The sequence below is a fragment of the Dendropsophus ebraccatus genome, chromosome 2 (assembly GCF_027789765.1).
Source record: "Dendropsophus ebraccatus isolate aDenEbr1 chromosome 2, aDenEbr1.pat, whole genome shotgun sequence".
NCBI lineage: Eukaryota > Metazoa > Chordata > Amphibia > Anura > Hylidae > Dendropsophus > Dendropsophus ebraccatus.
In genome coordinates, this window is record NC_091455.1 from 47,298,917 (window position 1) to 47,319,235 (window position 20,319).

Here is a 20,319-nt window from a genome sequence, read left to right on the forward strand (position 1 = left end):
CATGGTGCTTGTTCAAGTAAAAAAGTGTCCTTTTATCAATGGCAGATTGTATTAAGTGGGCGTGGCCTTGTGGCATTAGCACCACTTAGCCCCGCCCACAACAGCACAGTTGACCCCGCCTTTTGGCCAGCCTGTGGCGTTGTGGGCGGGGCTAAGTGGCGCTAATGCCGTGAGGCCCCGTCCACTTAACACAATCTGCAGTTGATAAAAGATGACTTTCTACTTGAGCAAGCACCATGACGTATGATATAAAATAGGGTATGAAAACCGCTAAATTTACCCTTTATGCCGATGTAGAGATGTCAGAATGCAAAAAGGAGGTGACAGTGTCACTAAGTTTATTTTCTTGAGAAAAAAAAAAATTAAATTTTACTTTCAAAATTAGTAACATAAAAAGGTTACCTTTGTAGTTTTATTGTAACATGCATGGTGTTAATACTAAACTAAATTTGGTCATTTGTTTCCCTCAATGCACAAATTTTTTATTTTTTTTTTGCCATAAATTTTAAGGTAAAGTGAAAGGTGATATTAGAAAGTATAATGGTGATATTAGAAAGTATAATGTAGACCTGCGAATGACAAGCACTCATATGGCTCTATACAAGAAAAAAAAAAAAAAAAAAAGGATTATGCCTTTTAGAAGGAGAAGAGGAAAACATGAAAACACAAATGTGGAAGTAATTCCAGTTTTGAAAGAAGTAAAGGGGTTATCCAGGATTACATAAAGTACAGCTACTTTCTTGCAAAAACACCACCCCAGTCCTCAGGTTGTTTGTGGTATAACAATTCAGCTCCATTCACTTTGATGGAACGGAGCTGCACAACCCACAACCAAATTAAGGACAGGAGAGAAGCAGTTTCCAGAAGCAAGCACACATTTTTCTAAGCTTGGGTAACCTCTTTAAGGTTAGCTTCACACGTACTGTATCGCTGCGTATTTAACGCTGCGTTTTTGGTGCGATTTGTACATGCGAGTTTTGATTTTCACATGAAAATCATGTGAAAATCAAAACTCGCATGTAAAAATCGCACCAAAAACACAGCGATAAAAACACAGAGTTAAATACGCAGAGACACGGTACGTGTGAAAGCACCCTAAAAGAAACAAAAAAAATCTACAAAGTTAACGCTTTATTATTTTCAACCAACCTTTCAGTGGAATTGCAACAGATAATGGAAAAATCTGCACTTTTTGCTGCGTTTTGCACCCACTCCTAATTTTGGTAAAAATAGTTTAGTTTCTTACCGCTGTTTTATATGCGGCTTCCTCTGTAATTAATTTCTTGTCAATAAAACTGTGTAGCAGCCCCAGCTTAAGGACAAATGGGAAAAATATGCTGCAGAGTCCCTTATTTTGAAATGTTAATTGGCCTCAAAATAATGAACATCTAAAAAACAGCCTTTAAAACGGCCCAAAAAAGGACTAAATTTTGACCTGGAAAAAAAAAAAAAAAAAAAAAAAAGATACAGGCATTCCCAATTAAATAACAATACTTAGACAACTTAGGGCTATAGGAAAAGTTGTCAATGTGGCAATTCACACTATAAATATATTGCCAAGTGTTTGTTACCAGTTTGGGGCTTGTCCCTACATCTAATCTGGCACTGTCCACCTTAATCGGTTAGTGTCAAACTGTAAAAAAAGAAATCACTAAACACACAGTTATAAGTAAATTGTTATTTCTTGGGGAATGTATGTATTTAGACCTGCCTAGAACAGACAGGTCAGGGCTTTCGTTAGCCAGATAATCTTGTAAAAATCTTGCAAAGGACACAGGTGTTTTTCTTCTAATTCTATTTCTATGTTAGAAGGCGGAGGTCAACAAAGATTGACATGGTCATTTGTTAAAGGGAATCTGACAATAGTTTTGAGGCATAGAAACTGCTGACAGATCTATAAAGATGTTAGAGAAAACTGCTGTTTATTGCCAAGGCTGCAGCAGTAAGTGCCTAGGAGATTGGGGTTTCTTGTTTTATGCACAGAGCTGACTATTAGGAATATTCCCACTCTCTCTCTCCTCATAATTGACTATTTTAGCAGTATTCTGATTGGACGCTGGCACTATCACATCATATCAAATGTGAGGGGCTGGAAAGGGTCCCAAAACTGTAAGCTCTGTGCATGGAATGAGAAGACTCCACCTCTTAGACACTTAGGGCAGTGACTCTGTACCCACAATTTGCCCCCCCCCCCAAACCGCTTGTACCATCAGATAGCTGCTTTTAATCCAAGATCTGTCCTGGGGTCCGTTCGGCAGGTGATGCAGTTATTGTCCTAAAAACAACTTTTAAACTTGCTGCCCTGAGTCAAATTGGTGTGGCCTAGAGTGTTTATGCCCTAGTCTTTCTCATTAGGAACGCCCCTGGGCAGGATTTCTCCTAATAATCACTTGTTTGAACACTGTACAAGTGCCTTAACTATCCAGCACGTGCCATGCTCACACAGGTGATTAATAGAAGAAATCCTGCCTGGGGCGTTCCTAATGATTAAGAGGGTGGGGAGGAGGGATGGAGAGGTGGTGCAAGCCTAGAGCATAGACACTCCAGGACACGCCAATTTGACACAGGGCTGAAAGTTTAAAAGTAGTTTAGGACAATAACTGCATCACCTGCTGAACGGCCCCTAGGACAGATCTTGGACTAAAAGCAGCTATCTGATTTGGGGGGGGTTTGTGGGTACAGAGTCGCCTTAAACAATGGTTTTCTTGGTCAAGTAACTTATGCTTCCACTTCCCTCCCAAACCTCTTTATGGAGTTGTCACCATTTCCAATGCCCAAAAAACACTGATAGATTCTCTTAAAAGGGGTTATGCATGACACGATTGGAGAGGAAAAAAAAAAAAAAAAAAAAAAAGCAGCTACGTTTTTGCAAGAACAACACTACATCAGTCCTCAGGTTGTGTGTAGTATTATATTTCAGCTCTATTCACTTCAGCCGAACTGCAAAACCAAACCCAAATGGAGGACAGAAGGTGTGTTGTTTCTGGAAGAAAGTAGCCTTGTTGTTCTAAGCCTGGACCCATAAATCTATAATAGGTGTTGGCTAAACACTAGCACCAACTTCTATTCCTAACACCTATATAGCCAAATAATATCTTAAAATAAATGAAAAGTCAACACAGATATTGTTCTATTGGTCTGTTTATACCCAACCATAACAAGAAGTCTAATCTTCAAGACATGAAGTATACAACTGTGTGTGTGTGTGTGTTATCAGTATAGTCAGATTGGGTTTGTCTATAACAACCAGAAACCAATTCTGAGATGCAGGTAAAATTGTAGCTGCATTACTGTGTTTTATGCTTTCCAATGGTTAAAGATAATAGTAAAGTAACGTTACATTAAAGCAAAAGCACCACTAGATACATCACTTTGGTTTTTTAACATTAACAGACCGGCAGTGGCATGGGGATGCCAGTGACAGGGTCCTTATTTTGAACCACCGTCCAGTTCCCGCACTGGGGACAGGCCCACCAGCCCCCAACTGCGGCAAAACCCCCTCCCCTCTGTGACGTAGCTCCATTATTAAAAAAAAAAAAAAAAAAAAAAAAGGACCATGCCAATGCTGATGTTGTTACAAAATGGTAGATTTGCTTTAATTCACCTTGTTCAATGATGATGTGTAAACCACATACAGTTTTAGTTTTTCCCCCCCTCCCAAATTATTAACCGCGATTGCACACGTTGCAGCAAAAAAGAATCACCATCGCCATGTGTGGACATAGCCTTTATATGGGTCAATAATGATCAACAAGTTTGGTCAATAATTGGTCTGTCTCAGCACCACACTTTTTTTCAATTTATGTTACTTTTTAAAATTTTGGTATCACAAATCAAATAGGTTCATCAGTTGACATTGTGTTTCTTTAGAACTTATGCTGCCATTAGATTTATACAATTTTTTTGTAAGGGACTGAGGTAATTAGAGATGAGCGATCCTCGAGCATGCTCGAGTCTATCCGAACCAGATTGTTCGGCATTTGATTAGCGGTGGCTGGTTCAGATAGACTCAAGCATGCTCGAGGTTCGCTCATCTTTAGAGGTAATGTTTTTCCTTGAGGAGAATTCCAAACTGGTATGGCATCTTATAGGCCATGTGGTGCACTGCTAGTAAGGAAATGTGTATAGTAATTCTGCTCCAGGAGGAAAGTAATTTTTTGTTTAATGCCATACAAACACTTAAAAGCTGTTCACACATTTAAAAAGAGTCTGTACGCAGTTTTGAGAAGTCAAAACAGCTGACTGTCCTTATCTATATTAAAGGGGTAGGTTCAGCATAATAAAATTGCTTTTAAATCAACTGGTGCCAGAGATTTACTCATATTAAAAAATCTCAAGGCTTCCAGTACTTATCAACTGCCTTATGTCTTGCAGAAGTTGTGTATTCTTACCAATTTGACACAGTGCTCTCTGCTGCCACTAGAGATGAGCGGACTTTTCGGATTTCTGGTTTGTGAGAACCAGAACGATCGGCGTCGGATTCCCGCTGTCTGCTCGCTCCGTGCAGCGGGTGGATACCTCCTAAGGAACGCCTGGAAAACTGGGATACAGCCAATGCCAATGAAATCAGAAAAGTCCGCTCATCTCTAGCTGCCACCTCTGTCCATGTCAGGGACTGTCATGGACAGAGGTGTCAGCAGAGAGCATTGTTTTAGGCCCAGTTTACACTGAGCAAAAATGCCAGAATCCCCCAGTGCTCATTGTCCTGCAGTGAGTGAGTCCTTCGCTCAAAGAAATTACATGTCAATTCTTTTTTAAGTGGAGAGGGGAGGAAGCGGACACGCATGCACCCTCCCATTCACTCACTGCAGGACACAGAGCACGGCGGGATTCTGTGGCGGACCTCTCCGCCGTTTTTGCTCAGTGTAAACGGAGCCTTAGACTGAATAGAGTACACTACTTCCTACAAGACATACAGCAGCTACAGCAGTACTGGAAGACTTGAGATTTTTTTTAAGTAAATTATAAATCTCTAAAAAAAAAAAGCTACAGTATCCCTTTACTACTGCTATAACTTAAAAAAACAAAGAAAATTGTTGTAGCACCCCAAAAAGTGTGAATTTCTCTATTCGCTCCAAAACAACTCAACTTTCTTCAAGATCAGGATGGTTTATAAAAGCATGAGGAAGAGGAGGCTCCTCCTTATTTGTATTTAGTTTATTGACTGTAAAAACTGTAGACTTGGGTATCAAGGAATATTACTCATCATGGACCATGTTCAGCTTCTTCATGGTTCTCCAGCGATCCTTTAGCATGACACCTGTGCGGTTGTTGAATTCATAGTGAACTAGCATTTTGCTCCAGTTGCCTACTCCATATTTTTTTACACCTTTCTTCAATAGTTCATCTTCTCTCTGGGTCCAAGGCTAAAGAAGGTGAATAAAACGTTAGGTAAGTTAAGATCTTCACTGCCCAACGTATAGACTTTCCAAGTCCTCACATTCCACTGTGGATATGTAAGCCAGCCCCTTAACTCCCCCGCAGCATACATTACCTACCCTGCGCTTCGTGAGGCTCCCGTCGGTCCACATCAGCCAACCAGTGCTGCCGTGCACCGATTGGCTGATAGGTAGCGAGGGGAGCCGGGAGCCTCACACAGCCGTGCGCCGAGCGGGTAATGTATGCTCCGGGCAGCAGGGGGTGGTGGTAAAGGGTCCGGGTCACATACTGGCAGCGGAATGAAAATTCCACTGCAGGTATGCGACTCATTCACTTCACACTACCAGGATCCACAGCGGATTTTGCTGAAGGCACTCTAAGAAATGTTTACCCATAATATGATACACCAAAACAAAAGGACCATCACCAATAAAAAAAAAATATAAAAAAAAAAAAAAAAGACAACAAATGAGTAGCTCTGCTAAAAACATGCCGCAGTAACCAGGACTTTATGATTGGAAGTCCCTATGCCTATCCACGTAGGAAAAGGTTATCGCGGGCAAAGGGGAGTACACTGGACAGGTAAATGCGAGACTAGTTTTGGGTGTGTCTATCTTTTTTTTTTTTTGTTTCTTTTTGATTGGTGATAGTTATTGGTTCTCATTTCTTGTGTTTTGGCGTATCATATTATGGGTAAACATTTTTTTTAGAGCCATCCAATAAAAGTAAAATTTTAGGTTTCCTGTAGGCAGTAAATTAAGATCTTGACTGATACCGTGATAACAGTACAGTGGTGCTTGGATTACGAGCATAATTTGTTCCGGGACCGTGCTTGTAATCCAAAACCACTCTTAAACCAAAGCAACTTTTCCCATAAGAAATCACTGAAATGCAGACAATTAGTCAAACACCCTGAAAATAATTTTATTCTGAACATGTAAAACTAAAGAAACATTTATAAACAGCTGGATATGTGATATTCTAAGTTACTGTACAGTATAGCAATCAGCATGTGGTTTATAATGGATAGTAATTGCATAAGCCTGAAAAAAACAGCAGCAGTTTGTAGATACAGGATGGAGCCACAGATCCCCATAATGCAGCAGCATAGTACAACAGGCTAGAAAATAGAAGCAGGGCTGCTGTCAGGTCTGTGTGGTCACATGACAGCAGTGAGGAAAGGGCCTGTGTTCAGCATGGACCAATCAGGAACTGAGAATCACAGAGATGCGCAGGAGGACAGTGACAGAAACCTCTCTTTACAGCAGTGTGTATAGCTGAGTGTAAGTTCAGGCATTATAGCAGGAGTGGAAAGGATGGGAAAAACAAGGACTGACAAACTGCAGGGAGTATGAAGGAATGAGCAGGACAGATGTGGGCTCATATGTGCACTAGTCTCTGTCTGGGGAGAGAGGGGTTACAGCCAGGGCTGTGGAGTCGGTAAGCCGCAGCTCCGACTCCAACTCCTGAATTTTATCAGGACAGACTCGGACTCCTGCTCCTTCATAAATGGCCAGTCATATAACCAGGGGAGTTATTTATCACACTGGCTCAGCAGCTTCTCCCTAATATATACTACATAATCCTGGGGCGACTTCTGAGGGAATACGGAAAGATATAAAGCAGCTTCTCCTGTGTGTGTGCAGTGGATGCAGCTAGTCTCCAGCCTCCATTTCCTGAACAACTCAGAAGTAGACTAGATGGAGCAGGTGGTCTTTTCCTGCTGACAATCTTCTATGTTTCTAACTAAATATTCACCATACACACAAACACTGCCAGATACCTGTAATATAGATATCAGCCATAGAGATATAGAGGGGGTCACACATAGTGATTTAGAGAAGTCACACATAGTGATATAGAGGGGTCACTGTGGTTGTGGGGGCACGCCATAGCACATACACAGCTTGCTGCATCCATAGCACGCAGTCCTACACACCAAACAGCATGCTGCAGCCATAGAGTGCACACACACACACCCTTCTGCAGCCATACCACACAAACTGCTGCAGCCATAGCGCACACACACACACACACACACACACACACACACACACACAGCTGCAGCCATAGCACACTGAAGAAAAACCTCCTCCTCCTTCTCCTCCTCCTCTATATTACACAGGATATCTTCATATTACACTGCTGCTCATATACAATCATCCAGCATCCAGGAAGTGAACAGCACAGATCTCCCCCCCACACAATGGACTCTTCCAGCTCAGAAACAAGCTGCCAAATAGCTGACAACATTTTCCCGACCACCCACATCTAATAGGGCCAGTGTCCTATTAGAATGTTGCTCATAAAATATATTGATGAGCAAACCTTATAAAATTCATATCAAAAATCAATTTTAAATTTACATTTTTTCCGACTCCTGCCAAAACTAGTTCCAACTCCACAGCCCTGGTTTGGACAGTGGCATTTAGATAGTTAATTAGCTAGCACAGCGATGGGGAGGGGGTCCCAAGCATTCTGACCCCCATAAATAACCTTTTCTGTGGTAGTAATATCTTTTTAAAACATTAAAAATTTGCAGTTCAGTAAATCTTACCTGTTTTTTCTTTGTTGTTGCAGAATTAACAGAAGTCTCAAGCTGTTTAGATGGTACATTTCTTAAGGTGTCACAATTTTGTTTTCCTATTTTATGACATTAAGAGAAATAGCAGTCACTTTATTGTGATTTAATAACTAAATGAAATAAATATATTACCAGGTAAATCCATCTTCTGAGCCCTTCTACTTTGTGATTGAAAATGTTTGATGTCAGAAAAAAACTTAACCCCTTGCCGCAAAATGACGTTCCAGGACGTTATGAAAAGCAAAAAGTTCACACATCATGATGTTCTAGCACGTCATAATGTGCAGGGTCTCTATGAAGCCAGCTCAGGAGTTGAGCTTAATTCATAGAGAGTGAGGACTGGCTGCTGATTGTGGCATTTAAGTGTTAGAGCAGGGTTCCAGTTAGCGCTTGCAATTTTTCACCTACACATCCACATGAGCCCTTATTTTTTGTGGGGAAAGGGTGCGGATTCAAACTTTTATTAGGGGAGGGGATTTTTTTATTTATAAAACCCTTTTTTTTCACTGTATTCTTTAACTTTTATCAGCGATGATATCTCCCATATCACTGATAATGTTTATTTATATAGCACAAACAGATTTCGCAGCACTTTACAATTCTGGGGGTACATACATAGACAAAAATCAGACATTCCAGAGATCTACATATAATTATCCATACATGAGGAGTGAGGGCCCTGCTCGCATGCATCAGCTTACAGACTATCACTGCAGTATACCTAATACTAATCAATCGTTGCTGTATTCCTGTGGTCTGCAGCAGACCAGATTAAATTGATTGCAGAGGCGTGAACAGCGTCAGTGCGACGCTGAGCCCCACCCCAGTAAGCAGAAAAGATCTCCCCACTAGACACAAGGGAAAGGGGCGCTCTATACATTTAAATGCAGCTGTCAGTTTTCAAATTGCAGTGACTCACCTATAATAGCTTTGCTCTTTACCCTTTTGTGTGTTTTGTCTGGATGCCATGGTGTGCCTTGTGCAAAAGAAAAGAGTCGCCTCTGCATTCTGCAAAAGATAGCAATTAATAGTACAACTTCACACTCTTTGGGTCCTTCAGCATTATGTAAACAGAAAAAAAAAAAAAAATAAGACACCTCGCACAAATTGTAATACTGTTTCAGTACCTAAGCATTTTAAAGTGGCCTTTTCAGCAAAAACAGTGGTTCCAGCCACCCAGGGTGCAGCAGCACAGAGCGGCAGGGACTTCAAAACATTCAAATCACAGTGTCAGCTAGAAAAGATGCCTCAAACACAGCTAGCCATGGAAAGAACTGTAGCTGTCTGGGGCTGCAATAACCTAAAAAATGCTTTTTATTTCTGAAGTGCCATTAAGGTGTGGTCAGGGCCATGAATTAGTTCTATGGCCAAAGATTTCAGTTGGCACAGCCTCTATTATGTACATCTATCAGGCTATGGGGGGGGGGGGGTTATGTTTATGCTGGGTCGTGGTCCATGATTTGTTTCCTTATTTCCCTCTTCGCCTTCCCTATGTAGACAGAGCTACACAGAGGTAGTAATACACAACAATGGTAGCAAAGGTATATCCCTGCTCACCGGTGTAAAATAACATTAAACCTGAATTCATGAAATTAAACTAAAGTTTAAATGAAGTTTCTTACCTTTCAGTTTTTTCTGTATTTGCTGCTTCTTCTGTTATTTCATTTCTTGTTAATAATACAAAGGAATAAAGGAGTTATTGTTTTAAAGACAACTTTTAATCCGGCAGCGCTGTGTCTAACAGCCGGGGCTTACATTAGTATATGCATTAGGCTGGCACCACCTCTCTGTCCTTCCTCCCCACCCTCCTCATGATTAGGAATGCTCCAGGCAGATTTCTTCCTATTCCCCACCTGTGGCAGCCCGGCACATGGGCTGGATCGTTAAGACACCTGTGCAAAGCTCAAACAGCAGTTAATGTTCCTGGAGCATTCCTAATGCTGAGGAGGGTGGGGAGGAGGGAAGGAGAGGTTGTGCCAGCCTAATGCATATACAAATTATATATATATATATATATATATATATATATATATATATATATATATATATATATATATATATATATATATATATATATATATATATATATTTATTTATAGATAGAGAGACACAGACAGACAAGTTTTTGGTGCAGAACCTGCCACCTCCGCTGTGTGCCGTCTGGTCCAGCAGGTCATGAACTGAGCACTTGTCGCTGAAAAGCAAAAAAGTATAAGGGAGCTGTGCAAGATCGAGGGTAGGTAAGTATCCATTTTGTTTCTATTTTCCCCAGCAGCATTTTTGTATTTAGTTATTTTTTTTTTCAAATGTAACACTGGAATACCCCTTTAAGTCCCTTTTTCATGTCATCTGAAACCTGAAAATGTCTAGGGTGTTCCCTATCCCTGCAAGAGCCCAAATTTAGCGAGCCTATTTCAGCATCAGTCACGCCCCTTTATTTTGGATGACAGCCATTATGCTTCCTGCTTTCATCCTTCCCACATATCAACAATAACATATCAAGGAAAGACTGAGATTTCTCCTTGGCTTGGCTTTGTTTTAACCAATTGCAACCACAAAAATCTGTGCATGTGAACACACCCATGAGGGGGCCAGGGATCCTCGACCTCAAACTAGGTGCGGATCCCAAAAGGTAAAGAAAAATGATGGTATTGTTTTTTGTTATGCCATAAATGTCACAGATAGGAAGCACCTTTAAAGCCTCGTATCAAATATATTGATGTTTGTATTAAAATTATATTGAGAAGAAAAGGATAACATCTCATATAGAATACAGGAACTTTTCACAGTAAATACATATTGTTTTACTGTAAACAAAAAGGCACAATATATAAAATTCGTCAAATTAGATCCAATTATAGAACTTGGTGAGGGCTTCTCAAAATAACATTTTTCTCTTCAGCTCACAATAAATAACAGACAGATAACAATACTAAGCTTTAGACTATCCGCAGCTAAATTAGAAAATAGATCTTACTGATTTAAATCGGCGCTGCTGTTCTGCTCAGACGTCTCTTCACACTCGTCTGTAGAGATGTTTTCCTTTTGAAAGCTGTAAAACAATTAACCCAAGTGTCACCACAGAACGAGATGATCATTCAGGCCTCTTTATAGATTTGCCTCTTAAAGCCCTTTTACACGTTGCTAGAAATGCTCCTCTGGCCGATCGGGCTGTGTAAAAGTGTAATCGAAAAGCCTAGAAGCTCCCGCCTGCTTGTCAGCTGATCGCATCTTGTTTGGGCAGTAAAGACTGTGTAAAACAGATGTGTGGCTGATGGCAATACAATAATATGGCAGCATGAACTATACACGGCCCATGGCCGAAGATTGCTGGATGTAAAAGGACCTTCACATTTGTGTCCTGTACCTCCATTAGGATTTTTGCTAATTCAGTTATTAAGGTTAAAGAAGGCTGCTTAATATTTAGAAAAAAAAAAAAGAACCCAATTGGATGGAAAAATTGAAATTTTTTTAAATGAAAAAAATGTATTTGAAAAGAACTTACTCATCATTATCATCAGTGGTTTGTACTTCTTGTTTTTTGTTCTCCCTAAAGAAGATTGGAACAGTCCTTACTGATATATTACAGTACATAAGAATAAACTTGTTCAAATGCTGGAGAACTCTCTGTATGTAGACATTATCACAAACATATTATATCCAGTATCAGAAATACCTTATACTACTCCCTGCTTTGTGAACTTTATTTTCTTCCACTTCCAGTTTCCCTTTGGCTTCTACCACTTTTGTAGCTGCCTAAAATCACAAAATGAAACAATTTTGCTTTTATTTGCCAGAACTTTAGTTTAGCACTAGCTCCATGCACCACAACGATTGTGAAATAAAATAGCAGAGAACCTGGAAAGTAAGGATAAGGATATATTCACACCCTGTACAAACACAGCTTAAGGGTACAAACCCACTTGCCGGATCCGCAGCGAGTCCCCTTGCTGCGTATTTGCAGTGAGACTCGCTGCGGATCCGGCCCCTATTCTTTCAATGGAAGACAAAATCGCAGCAGGGATGTACATCCCTGCTGCGATTTTGTCTGCAGCCCGCCCCATTAACCCCCCGGCCGCCAGACATTATACATTACCGGGTCCCCGTTCCTGCTTGCTTCGGGGCTCCCGGTGTCTTCACGGCCCACCCGGCCAATCAGTGCGCTGCGGCGGGGCAGCGCACCGATAGGCCGGGCCGGAAGTGCTGGGAGCCGCTGAAGCAAGCAGGAGCCGGGATCAGGTAATGTATATCCTGCCGGCCCCCTGCAGCCCCGATCGCCCCCAGCCCCACGATTGCCCCCAGCCCCCGGCCGTACGATCGCCTGGGGGCTGCGGGCAATCGTGCGGCTGTGGGCTGCAGGGCAGGGGGCGATCGTGCGGCCAATCGGGGCTGCAGGGGGGGCGGCCAGGATACAGTATACATTACCTGATCTCGACTCCTGCTTGCTTCGGCGGCTCCTGGCACGTCCCACCCGGGACACCGGGAGCCCCGAAGCAAGCAGGAACGGGGACCCGGTAATGTATAATGTCTGGCGGCCAGGGGGTTAATGGGGCGGGCTGCAGACAAAATCGCAGCAGGGATGTACATCCCTGCTGCAATTTTGTCTTCCATTGAAAGAATAGGGGCCCGATCAGCAGCGAGTCTCGCTGCAAAAACGCAGCAAGGGGACTCGCTGTGGATCCGGCAAGTGGGTTTGTACCCTTAGGGTGGGTTCACACTTACAGAATCTGCAGCAGATTTGATGCTGTGTTCAGGTATTTGATTACATTGATATCTGCACCATCAAATCTGCTGCAGATTCCTGTACATGTGAACGCACCCTTAACAACGGCCATTCATAGCAGAAAGGCATACTACAGCCGGAATTAACGATCAGGATAGTTAATTCCGGTCATAGGTAGCGCTAAACAAGGGTCATTCACGGCAGAACTACTTTTGCTTGTACAGCAAGTGAACATAGCCTAAAAGATAAGCGGTAACAAACATTCCCAAAAGCATGCAACTGTTTACATCAATGTTAACCTACCTGCAGCAAAAAAACAGGGGGCCTTCTGGCCAACATAAGACTGATGTAAGATTTGATCTTGTTCAACATTTTGGCATATGAGAAATTCTCGAGGAATTCGTGGTACGGATCTTTTTTACTAACAACCATTGACATTTTCATTCTCAGATACTAAAAGTAAAGAGAAAGCAAGTTTTATTAGGTGTAAAATACTGAACAATTAAACGCTCATACTCATGACATATTGCCTCTATAGTATTATTTGTAAACAGTTTTTACTGCAGAGCAATTACACCATGTAAATCAAAGTATTAATGAAACTAGGTGCCAGGGTCACAACCATATGACCAGTTTACACAAGTTATCAAACTATCACTGGCACTTGACTTGTGGGTCAGGATCAAACAACAAGCACTTGACACTACAGTCGGCTAAGTAGAACTAGACATTGTTTCGGCAAAGCAGCTCTGCCTCTAGGCATTTTTCACATTAATATTTCTTGTTAACAGTTAAATGGTTTAAAACTACCTAGTATCTAGGGCTTGTAAACTTGAAAAAAAAAAAATTCAAAGAGGATTACTAATCAATAGCAATTAAATAATGCATGCAATCCTAGTATAATTGACTTCCTGTCTGCATGTATCTTACCACACTTTGCTACTGTTTTGCTATAAACATACATATATATATTATTTTTTTTTTTTATATATATATATATATATATATATATATATATATATATATATATATATATATATATATATATAAAAGCCATAAATGGGCCAAAAACAACCAATACAGAATGTCTCTGCCGCTAAAAACTCAATTACTTGTATTTAGCTTATACACCACTAGATGGCCTCCTTACATTTATGCTTCCAATGATTTGCTTTTGAAATGCGAGATTAAATGTACAATGCAAATAAGAATTCATACAATCAATACATAAGATACAATAAACATAAAAATAAATAGCTTTTTATGGTGTTTATTTATTTACAGCTATATAAAATGACATCTCCAGTTCCTACAAGATTTGGGAACTTTTACCTATACATTTGCATTATATATTTGTTCACATGAGAGACCTTATTTGTCTCAGATTCTTCAAACTGTCGGTCAAGAACTTCTGATGACAACTTAAATCTTCCCTTCTCCATGCACACTGCTACGGCCTGTGCAAAAGAGAAAAAAACAATTAGGAAGAAATGTGCTCGCTTTATTAATGGGTCTCAGTTTTGACATAGTTATTTGAGAGAAAGCCAGAAGTGTACTGGAAAAGAATAGGAATGCTGCTGAGGTACTATGAGACTACAAGTAAAACACGATTTTATAACTTAACAACCTCCCACTAAGAGACAGATGTGACTTGCTTTATCTCCGTATCTGCCCATGTAGCAGCACTGGGCATGATATAGGGCTGGGCGATATAAACGATATGCCAAAATATCGTCATCAATTCGGTTGACGATATAGATTTTTGGCATATCGTCATATCGCGATACATGCCCACGGAGCGGTAGTGAATAAGCTTCTCACTTACCGCTCCGTGGTACCGCGCTGCAGGGCCTTCCGTTCACGCATCGTCAGCGCGCTAGCTGACGATGCGTGTGACGTCAGGTCTCTCCCAGTGCATGCTGGGAAGAAGACGCGGCCCGTCTCGCCTCGCGGACTCCATCAGCCAGTCCTGCAGGAAAGGTAAGTAGCAGAGGGGTCGGGGGCGGCAGATGGCTTGGCATGGGGCTGATGATGGCCCTGGCTGGCACATAGGGAAAACTGAGAGGGGGAGATGGCTGATGACTGGCACAAGGGAGGGCTGATGACTGGCACAAGGGAGGGCTGATGACTGGCACAAGGGAGGGCTGATGACTGGCACAAGGGAGGGCTGATGACTGGCACAAGGGAGGGCTGATGACTGGCACAAGGGAGGGCTGATGACTGGCACAAGGGAGGGCTGATGACTGGCACAAGGGAGGGCTGATGACTGGCACAAGGGAGGGCTGATGACTGGCACAAGGGAGGGCTGATGACTGGCACAAGGGTGGGCTGATGACTGGCACAGGGTGGGCTGATGCACACACACAAAGAAATTGATATATCGTGATATATCGTTATATCGGGCATGCATCAAATTATATCGCCCAGCCCTAGCATGATATACAAAAAACATACAGTAGTTTAACCAAAAACCCCACAGAACCTTTCTGATGAACCAATCAATAGCCACAGTAGTGTCTATTGGGGGACTAGTATCCCTGCTCTGATCTATCACTGAGATCTATGCAGTATAGATATACTGCATAGATCAAAGACTTAGGTGTTCTATTGCTCTTGGCTGGGGAAGACGTCCCCCACCTCACACCAGGTATGCGGAAAATAAGCATTTTAAATGTAGCTGTCAACTTTGACAGCAGCATTTAAACAAATAATTAGCGGGCACGGCAATCAGACTGTGCCTGCTAATTGCCACGGTCCCGGGCTGCAAATAGGACCCCTGATCGCAGCGGTTCAGAGCGGGGTCCCCGCGCGGCCCCCCTCTGAACACTCTTACTGACGCAAGGGAGTACATTTACGCCCTTGGTCATTAAGGGGTTAAAATACACAAACACACAAATGCAACAGCTCCCCACAGACCCAATACAGATATGCAAATCACTAAAAGCAGCCCCCTCCCAACTGCTAAAAAAGCTTCATAAAAATAATCAGGCTCTTGGTTACCATTTGCAAATAGTGTGAACCATCCCACCAATGATAAGGTGGCCTCATGTCGGGATGGGCCTACACTGTACTTTAGCCTCGCCATGGCATATAAAAAGCCTATGGTCTGGGCATGCAGGATCCAGGACCCTGCATGCCCACAGCATAGGCTTATTATTTGCCATTGAGAGGCTAAACAGTGCAGTGTAGGCCCATTCCAGCATGAGGCCACCTTATCGTTGGGATGGTTCACACTATTTGCTAATGGTAACCAAGAGCCTGATTATTTTTATGAAGTTTTTTTTAGCAGTTGGGGGGGGGGGGCTGCTATTAGGCATTTGCATATCTGTATCAGGTCTGTATCTTGCCATTGCGGCGAGCTGTCGCATTTCTCTGTGTTTTTGCAAGTTCAGCCACGGCAACGCGCTCCTGCCTAGTGTGAACAGTGTTCTAGGAGAGCTGTCCTTTGTCTTTTACTCTTTAAAATAAATAGATTTTAAAATAACAGACACGCACAGCAGTATATCCTCTAATAATCTCAGCACAATAGATTACCTTCTTCAACTGTGGACACTCACCTGAACTTTAACCAATGTTTTTACTTCTTCTTGGAGAACTTTCAGGTCATCATCGTCTTCAGTCACCTGATTCAACACCATTGCAGCTGTTTCTAGTGGAGTAAGTTTCTCATCTGTTTCAAACTGAACATCTAGAAAGCAGAGTATATTTGTTTGTTTTTTTACATTACTCCAAAAGGACTAAACTAAACTAAACCATAAATTATGTTTTACCAAGATGTTTTCCTTCTACAACACGGCTGAGGAACTGTGAGATTAGGACAGCTTTTGATTTCTCTGGATCCAGTGTGGAGATACCGTCCAGGATCACTGTGAATGAGAGTGTACAGGTTAGCATCCCTTTATAATTACCCTGACTCACCTATTTCCAGATCTCTCATACAATCCTAAGGAGAGTGGGCCATGCAAGCTCTTTTGTTTCTGGTTTTGTACTATACTGATGCATACCACCGCTAATGGAGCCTAAATGGACAGTAAATAAGAGTCCCATGTATATGTGTTATGGCTAATACACGTCATATTTTGGGGCTACATCCGAGATATACTGTATGCCAGTACAGTGGTGCCTTGGATTACGAGCATAATTTGTTATGGGACCGCGCTTGTAATCCAAATCCACTCTTAAACCAAAGCAAATTTCCCCATAAGAAATCACTGATATGCAGAGAATTGGTTCCACAACCCAAAAATAAGGATATTTTACACTGAATAACATAGGACAGATAAAACAAACAATGGGAAACAGCTGAATATGTGCCATTATGCATTACTGTACAGTATAGCAATCAGCTTGTGGAGTATAATGTATAGTAAGTGCATAAACCTGAAAAAACAGAAGCAGTTTGTAGATCAAGAATGGAGGTGCAGATAGCCATAATGCAGTAGCGTAGTACAACATGCTAGAATAGAGAAGCAAGGCTGCTGTCAGAGGTCTGTGTGGTCACAATGGTGAAGGGGTGTGTGTTCAGCATGGACCAATCAAGAAGTGAGAATCACAGCTGTACAGGAGGACAGAGACAGAAACTTCTCTACACAGCAGTGTGTATAGCTGAGTGTAAGTGCAGGCACATTATAGCAGGAATGGAGAGGACGAGGGCTGACAGACAGCAGGGAGCATGAAGGAATAGGCAGAGCAGATGTGTTCACATACATGCAGCACTCCCTGTCCAGGGAGAGAGGGGTTACAGCAATGGAGAGATTACCTCCACAGTCCTGTCCCCTGATGTAAGCCCCAGCCTGAAGTGGCTCTGCCATGATATGGAAGGTGAGGGAGACTTCCTGGGTCAGAGTACAAGGCTGTAGACCAGTGCTGTTACCATGTAAAAAGGTATTTTGACGTATACCCCGATGGGCCTGTGCATTTTTTGTAGACCAAATGTAGTCCATGACTTTTTCAGAGGGTTAAAGGCTTAGTTTACCCCTTCCCCCCCCCCCCCCCCAAAAAAAAACACATGGAAAATACAAAATATACATTGGGAAATGTTTAGTGTAGGATGGAGCTTATATCGTAGCATAGACATGAGACGCGAGGGCTCAGACGCAGTATGCACATTTACCATTCTGTGAGCATTACGCTGGGTTTACACTACGTTTTTGCAATCTATTTTGGCAAAAACTGATGCATGTGTGTGCATGTGTGTTTCTATCAAAACGCATCCTTTTTTGAATGGACACAAAAATGTGGCCAGCTACATTTCAGTGTACACTTAAAAAAACGGATGCATTTTGATTTTTTTTTTATAATGGAAGTGAATGAAAACGAATGCACACAAATGCTTCAGTTTTTCCATATGTTTTTTGCAAAATGTGCATTGTAAAAATGTAGTGTGAACTGTATGTATTCTTACTAGGGATGGTCCGAACCGAGTTCGGTTCAGGTTCGTAAGAACCCGAACTCTCAGTAATGATTCCCGCTGTCTGCCCGCTCCGTGGAGAGGGTGGATACAGCGGGAGGACCGCCTGGAAAACTGGGATACAGCCATAGCCATAGGCTGTATTCCAGTTTTCCAGGCGTTCCTCCTGCTGTATCCACCCGCTCCACGGAGCGGGCAGACAGCGGGAATCTGATGCTGAGCGTTCGGGTTCATACGAACCCGAACCTCGGCAGTTTCGGACCATCCCTAATTCTTACCTAAGGCTCAGGCTACACATATTAAAGAGGTAGTGCGGCGCTAAACAATTATTAACTAAATAACACACATTACAAAGTTATACAACTTTGTAATGTATGTTATGTTAGTGAATGGCTCCCTTCCCAGTGTTTCCCCCCACCCACAGATGCACTATACTCACCTGATTCGTGTCGACCCCCGTTCGCTATCTTGGTACAATGATGTCGTCTTCGGGCACGGCCGAACCGCTCTGACCGTTCCTCGTGCGGGCCACCCTCTGCCGCGTCATCAGCTGCTCAGTCGTGATTGGCTGAGCACAGTAAAGCTCAGCCAATTGCGGCTGAGGATGCGGCAGAGGGCAGAGGCCGAACCACTCTGACAGTCCCTTGTGCCATCCCCCCTCTGCTGCATCCTCAGCCGCAATTGGCAGAGCTTAACTGTGCTCAGCCAATCACGACTGAGCAGCTGATGACGCGGCACGAGGAACGGTCAGAGCGGCTCGGCCGCTGCCCGAAGATGACATCATTGTCACAAGATGGCAGACGGGGTCGACACGAATCAGGTGAGTATAGAGCACTACACTTCCGGGTCTGGTGTGGGTGGGGGCCATTCACTTACATAACATCCATTACAAAGTTGTATAACTTTGTAATGTGTGTTATTTAGGGAATAATTGTTTAGCGCCGCGCTACCCCTTTAAGTTTGCATCATGGCATCTAAAGATGGTGGATGTGGTACCAAATATGATGAATTTCCGCTCACAGATCAACGCGACTTTGCATACATTACCATCAACACAAGTCGCCTGTCACCCAACCTCTCAGTATGGCCGACACCGCCCCATTTACTTACATTTGGGGCCACAGTGCGATGCGGCATATTCTTGCTGTACTGACAATCTCACTGTGTATTTCCTGACTATATGAAACATCCTATTTGACCAGTCAGCCAGGTATATACAACCACTAAGACACAGCAATATATGAGGTAAACTTGATACAAGTGTGTCGGCCTCACACGTACCTGTATACACCAGACATTACTATCTGCTCCCGGGTGTTCTGACTGACAGCCGGGATATATAAGGCTGGAGTAGCCCCGCGCACTGATACACTACGCCACCGCTCACTACTCAGTGTAAAAACAGTCCCGTCCCCCTCATCCCTCATTACCTTCCATTGCCCGGCACGTCCGCTGAAAATCCTCCGCCCGCTCATCATCTGCGAAGTAATGACACAGATAGGCGAACATGTAATCAAACACCCAGGCTGTGGCCACGTTAGCCACCTGCTCGAAGGGAACCGTCTCCTCCGGTGCGCCCTCCTCCATTGTAACTACCACAGACTGAAAATACCGCGCTCCCGCTATCAGCCGGCGCGACCAGTGCGCATGCGCGCAGTCCGCTGACATTCCCGCCACTTTTATTCAAATCTCCGTGTGAGGTGAGGTGGAGCGCGGCTGTACCGTCACAGTATAATATAGCGGTACACCGGCATAGTGGTCGGCCGTGCGGTAACTGCTGTGAGGAGTCCGCAATGTAGACAATTCTCTATCTGTATTAACCCCTTCCTGTTTTTTTTTTCTCCTCTCCTGCTAACGTTTTTATCCTTTAATCGGCGTATTAGTATGAGGCTTATTGTCCAACAATATAATATGTGTTTGTTTTTTTTTAGCGGCAGCTTCATTTATTATATAATTTACAGCAAAAAATAATAATTTTTATTAGGTAAAAGCAAAAGTCATTGGGGAATTTTGTGGGGCTTTATATATATTTCTTTTTTTTTTGTTTTTGTAAAATGACATTGAGATGTACAGGACCCGCTGTAGATATGACATTTATATGCCACCCTCGAGCACGCTTGGCTCCATTTGAACCGCAATGCTTGGTGTTTGATTAGAAGTGACTGAAGAAGTCGGAAGGAGCCCAAGAAGTTGGATGAGTCACAGGCTGTATCTGTGTTTTCC

The 20,319-nt window shown here is 42.7% G+C and overlaps 1 protein-coding gene and 1 long non-coding RNA gene across 4 annotated transcripts in view; one reads left to right on the forward strand and one right to left on the reverse strand.

Annotated features, from left to right (window-relative positions):
- Window positions 1-3,551: 3,551 nt before the first annotated feature.
- TERF1 (telomeric repeat binding factor 1) lies at window positions 3,552-19,758 on the reverse strand. 2 transcript variants are annotated; one of them, XM_069957469.1, is made up of 13 exons: window positions 19,527-19,758; window positions 16,457-16,552; window positions 16,244-16,374; window positions 14,057-14,143; window positions 12,990-13,139; window positions 11,640-11,719; window positions 11,469-11,513; window positions 10,941-11,015; window positions 10,101-10,157; window positions 9,586-9,630; window positions 8,883-8,971; window positions 7,937-8,022; window positions 3,552-5,366 (listed from the first exon to the last, which is right to left on the reverse strand). In XM_069957469.1, the coding sequence occupies exons 1-13, from the start codon at window positions 19,681-19,683 to the stop codon at window positions 5,199-5,201; spliced, it is 1,266 nt and encodes a 421-aa protein (XP_069813570.1). In that variant the 5' UTR covers window positions 19,684-19,758; the 3' UTR covers window positions 3,552-5,198. The 2 variants fall into 2 exon arrangements, with proteins under 2 accessions (XP_069813570.1, XP_069813571.1); XM_069957470.1 differs by lacking the exon at window positions 10,101-10,157 and having other exon boundaries at window positions 3,553-5,366; window positions 19,527-19,756.
- LOC138783159 (uncharacterized) overlaps window positions 19,551-20,319 on the forward strand; it is a 75,597-nt gene continuing 74,828 nt past the window's right edge. For both annotated transcript variants that reach the window (XR_011361643.1, XR_011361644.1), the window contains exon 1: window positions 19,551-19,796. This is a non-coding gene — a long non-coding RNA (uncharacterized lncRNA). The remainder of the gene's footprint in view (window positions 19,797-20,319) is intronic.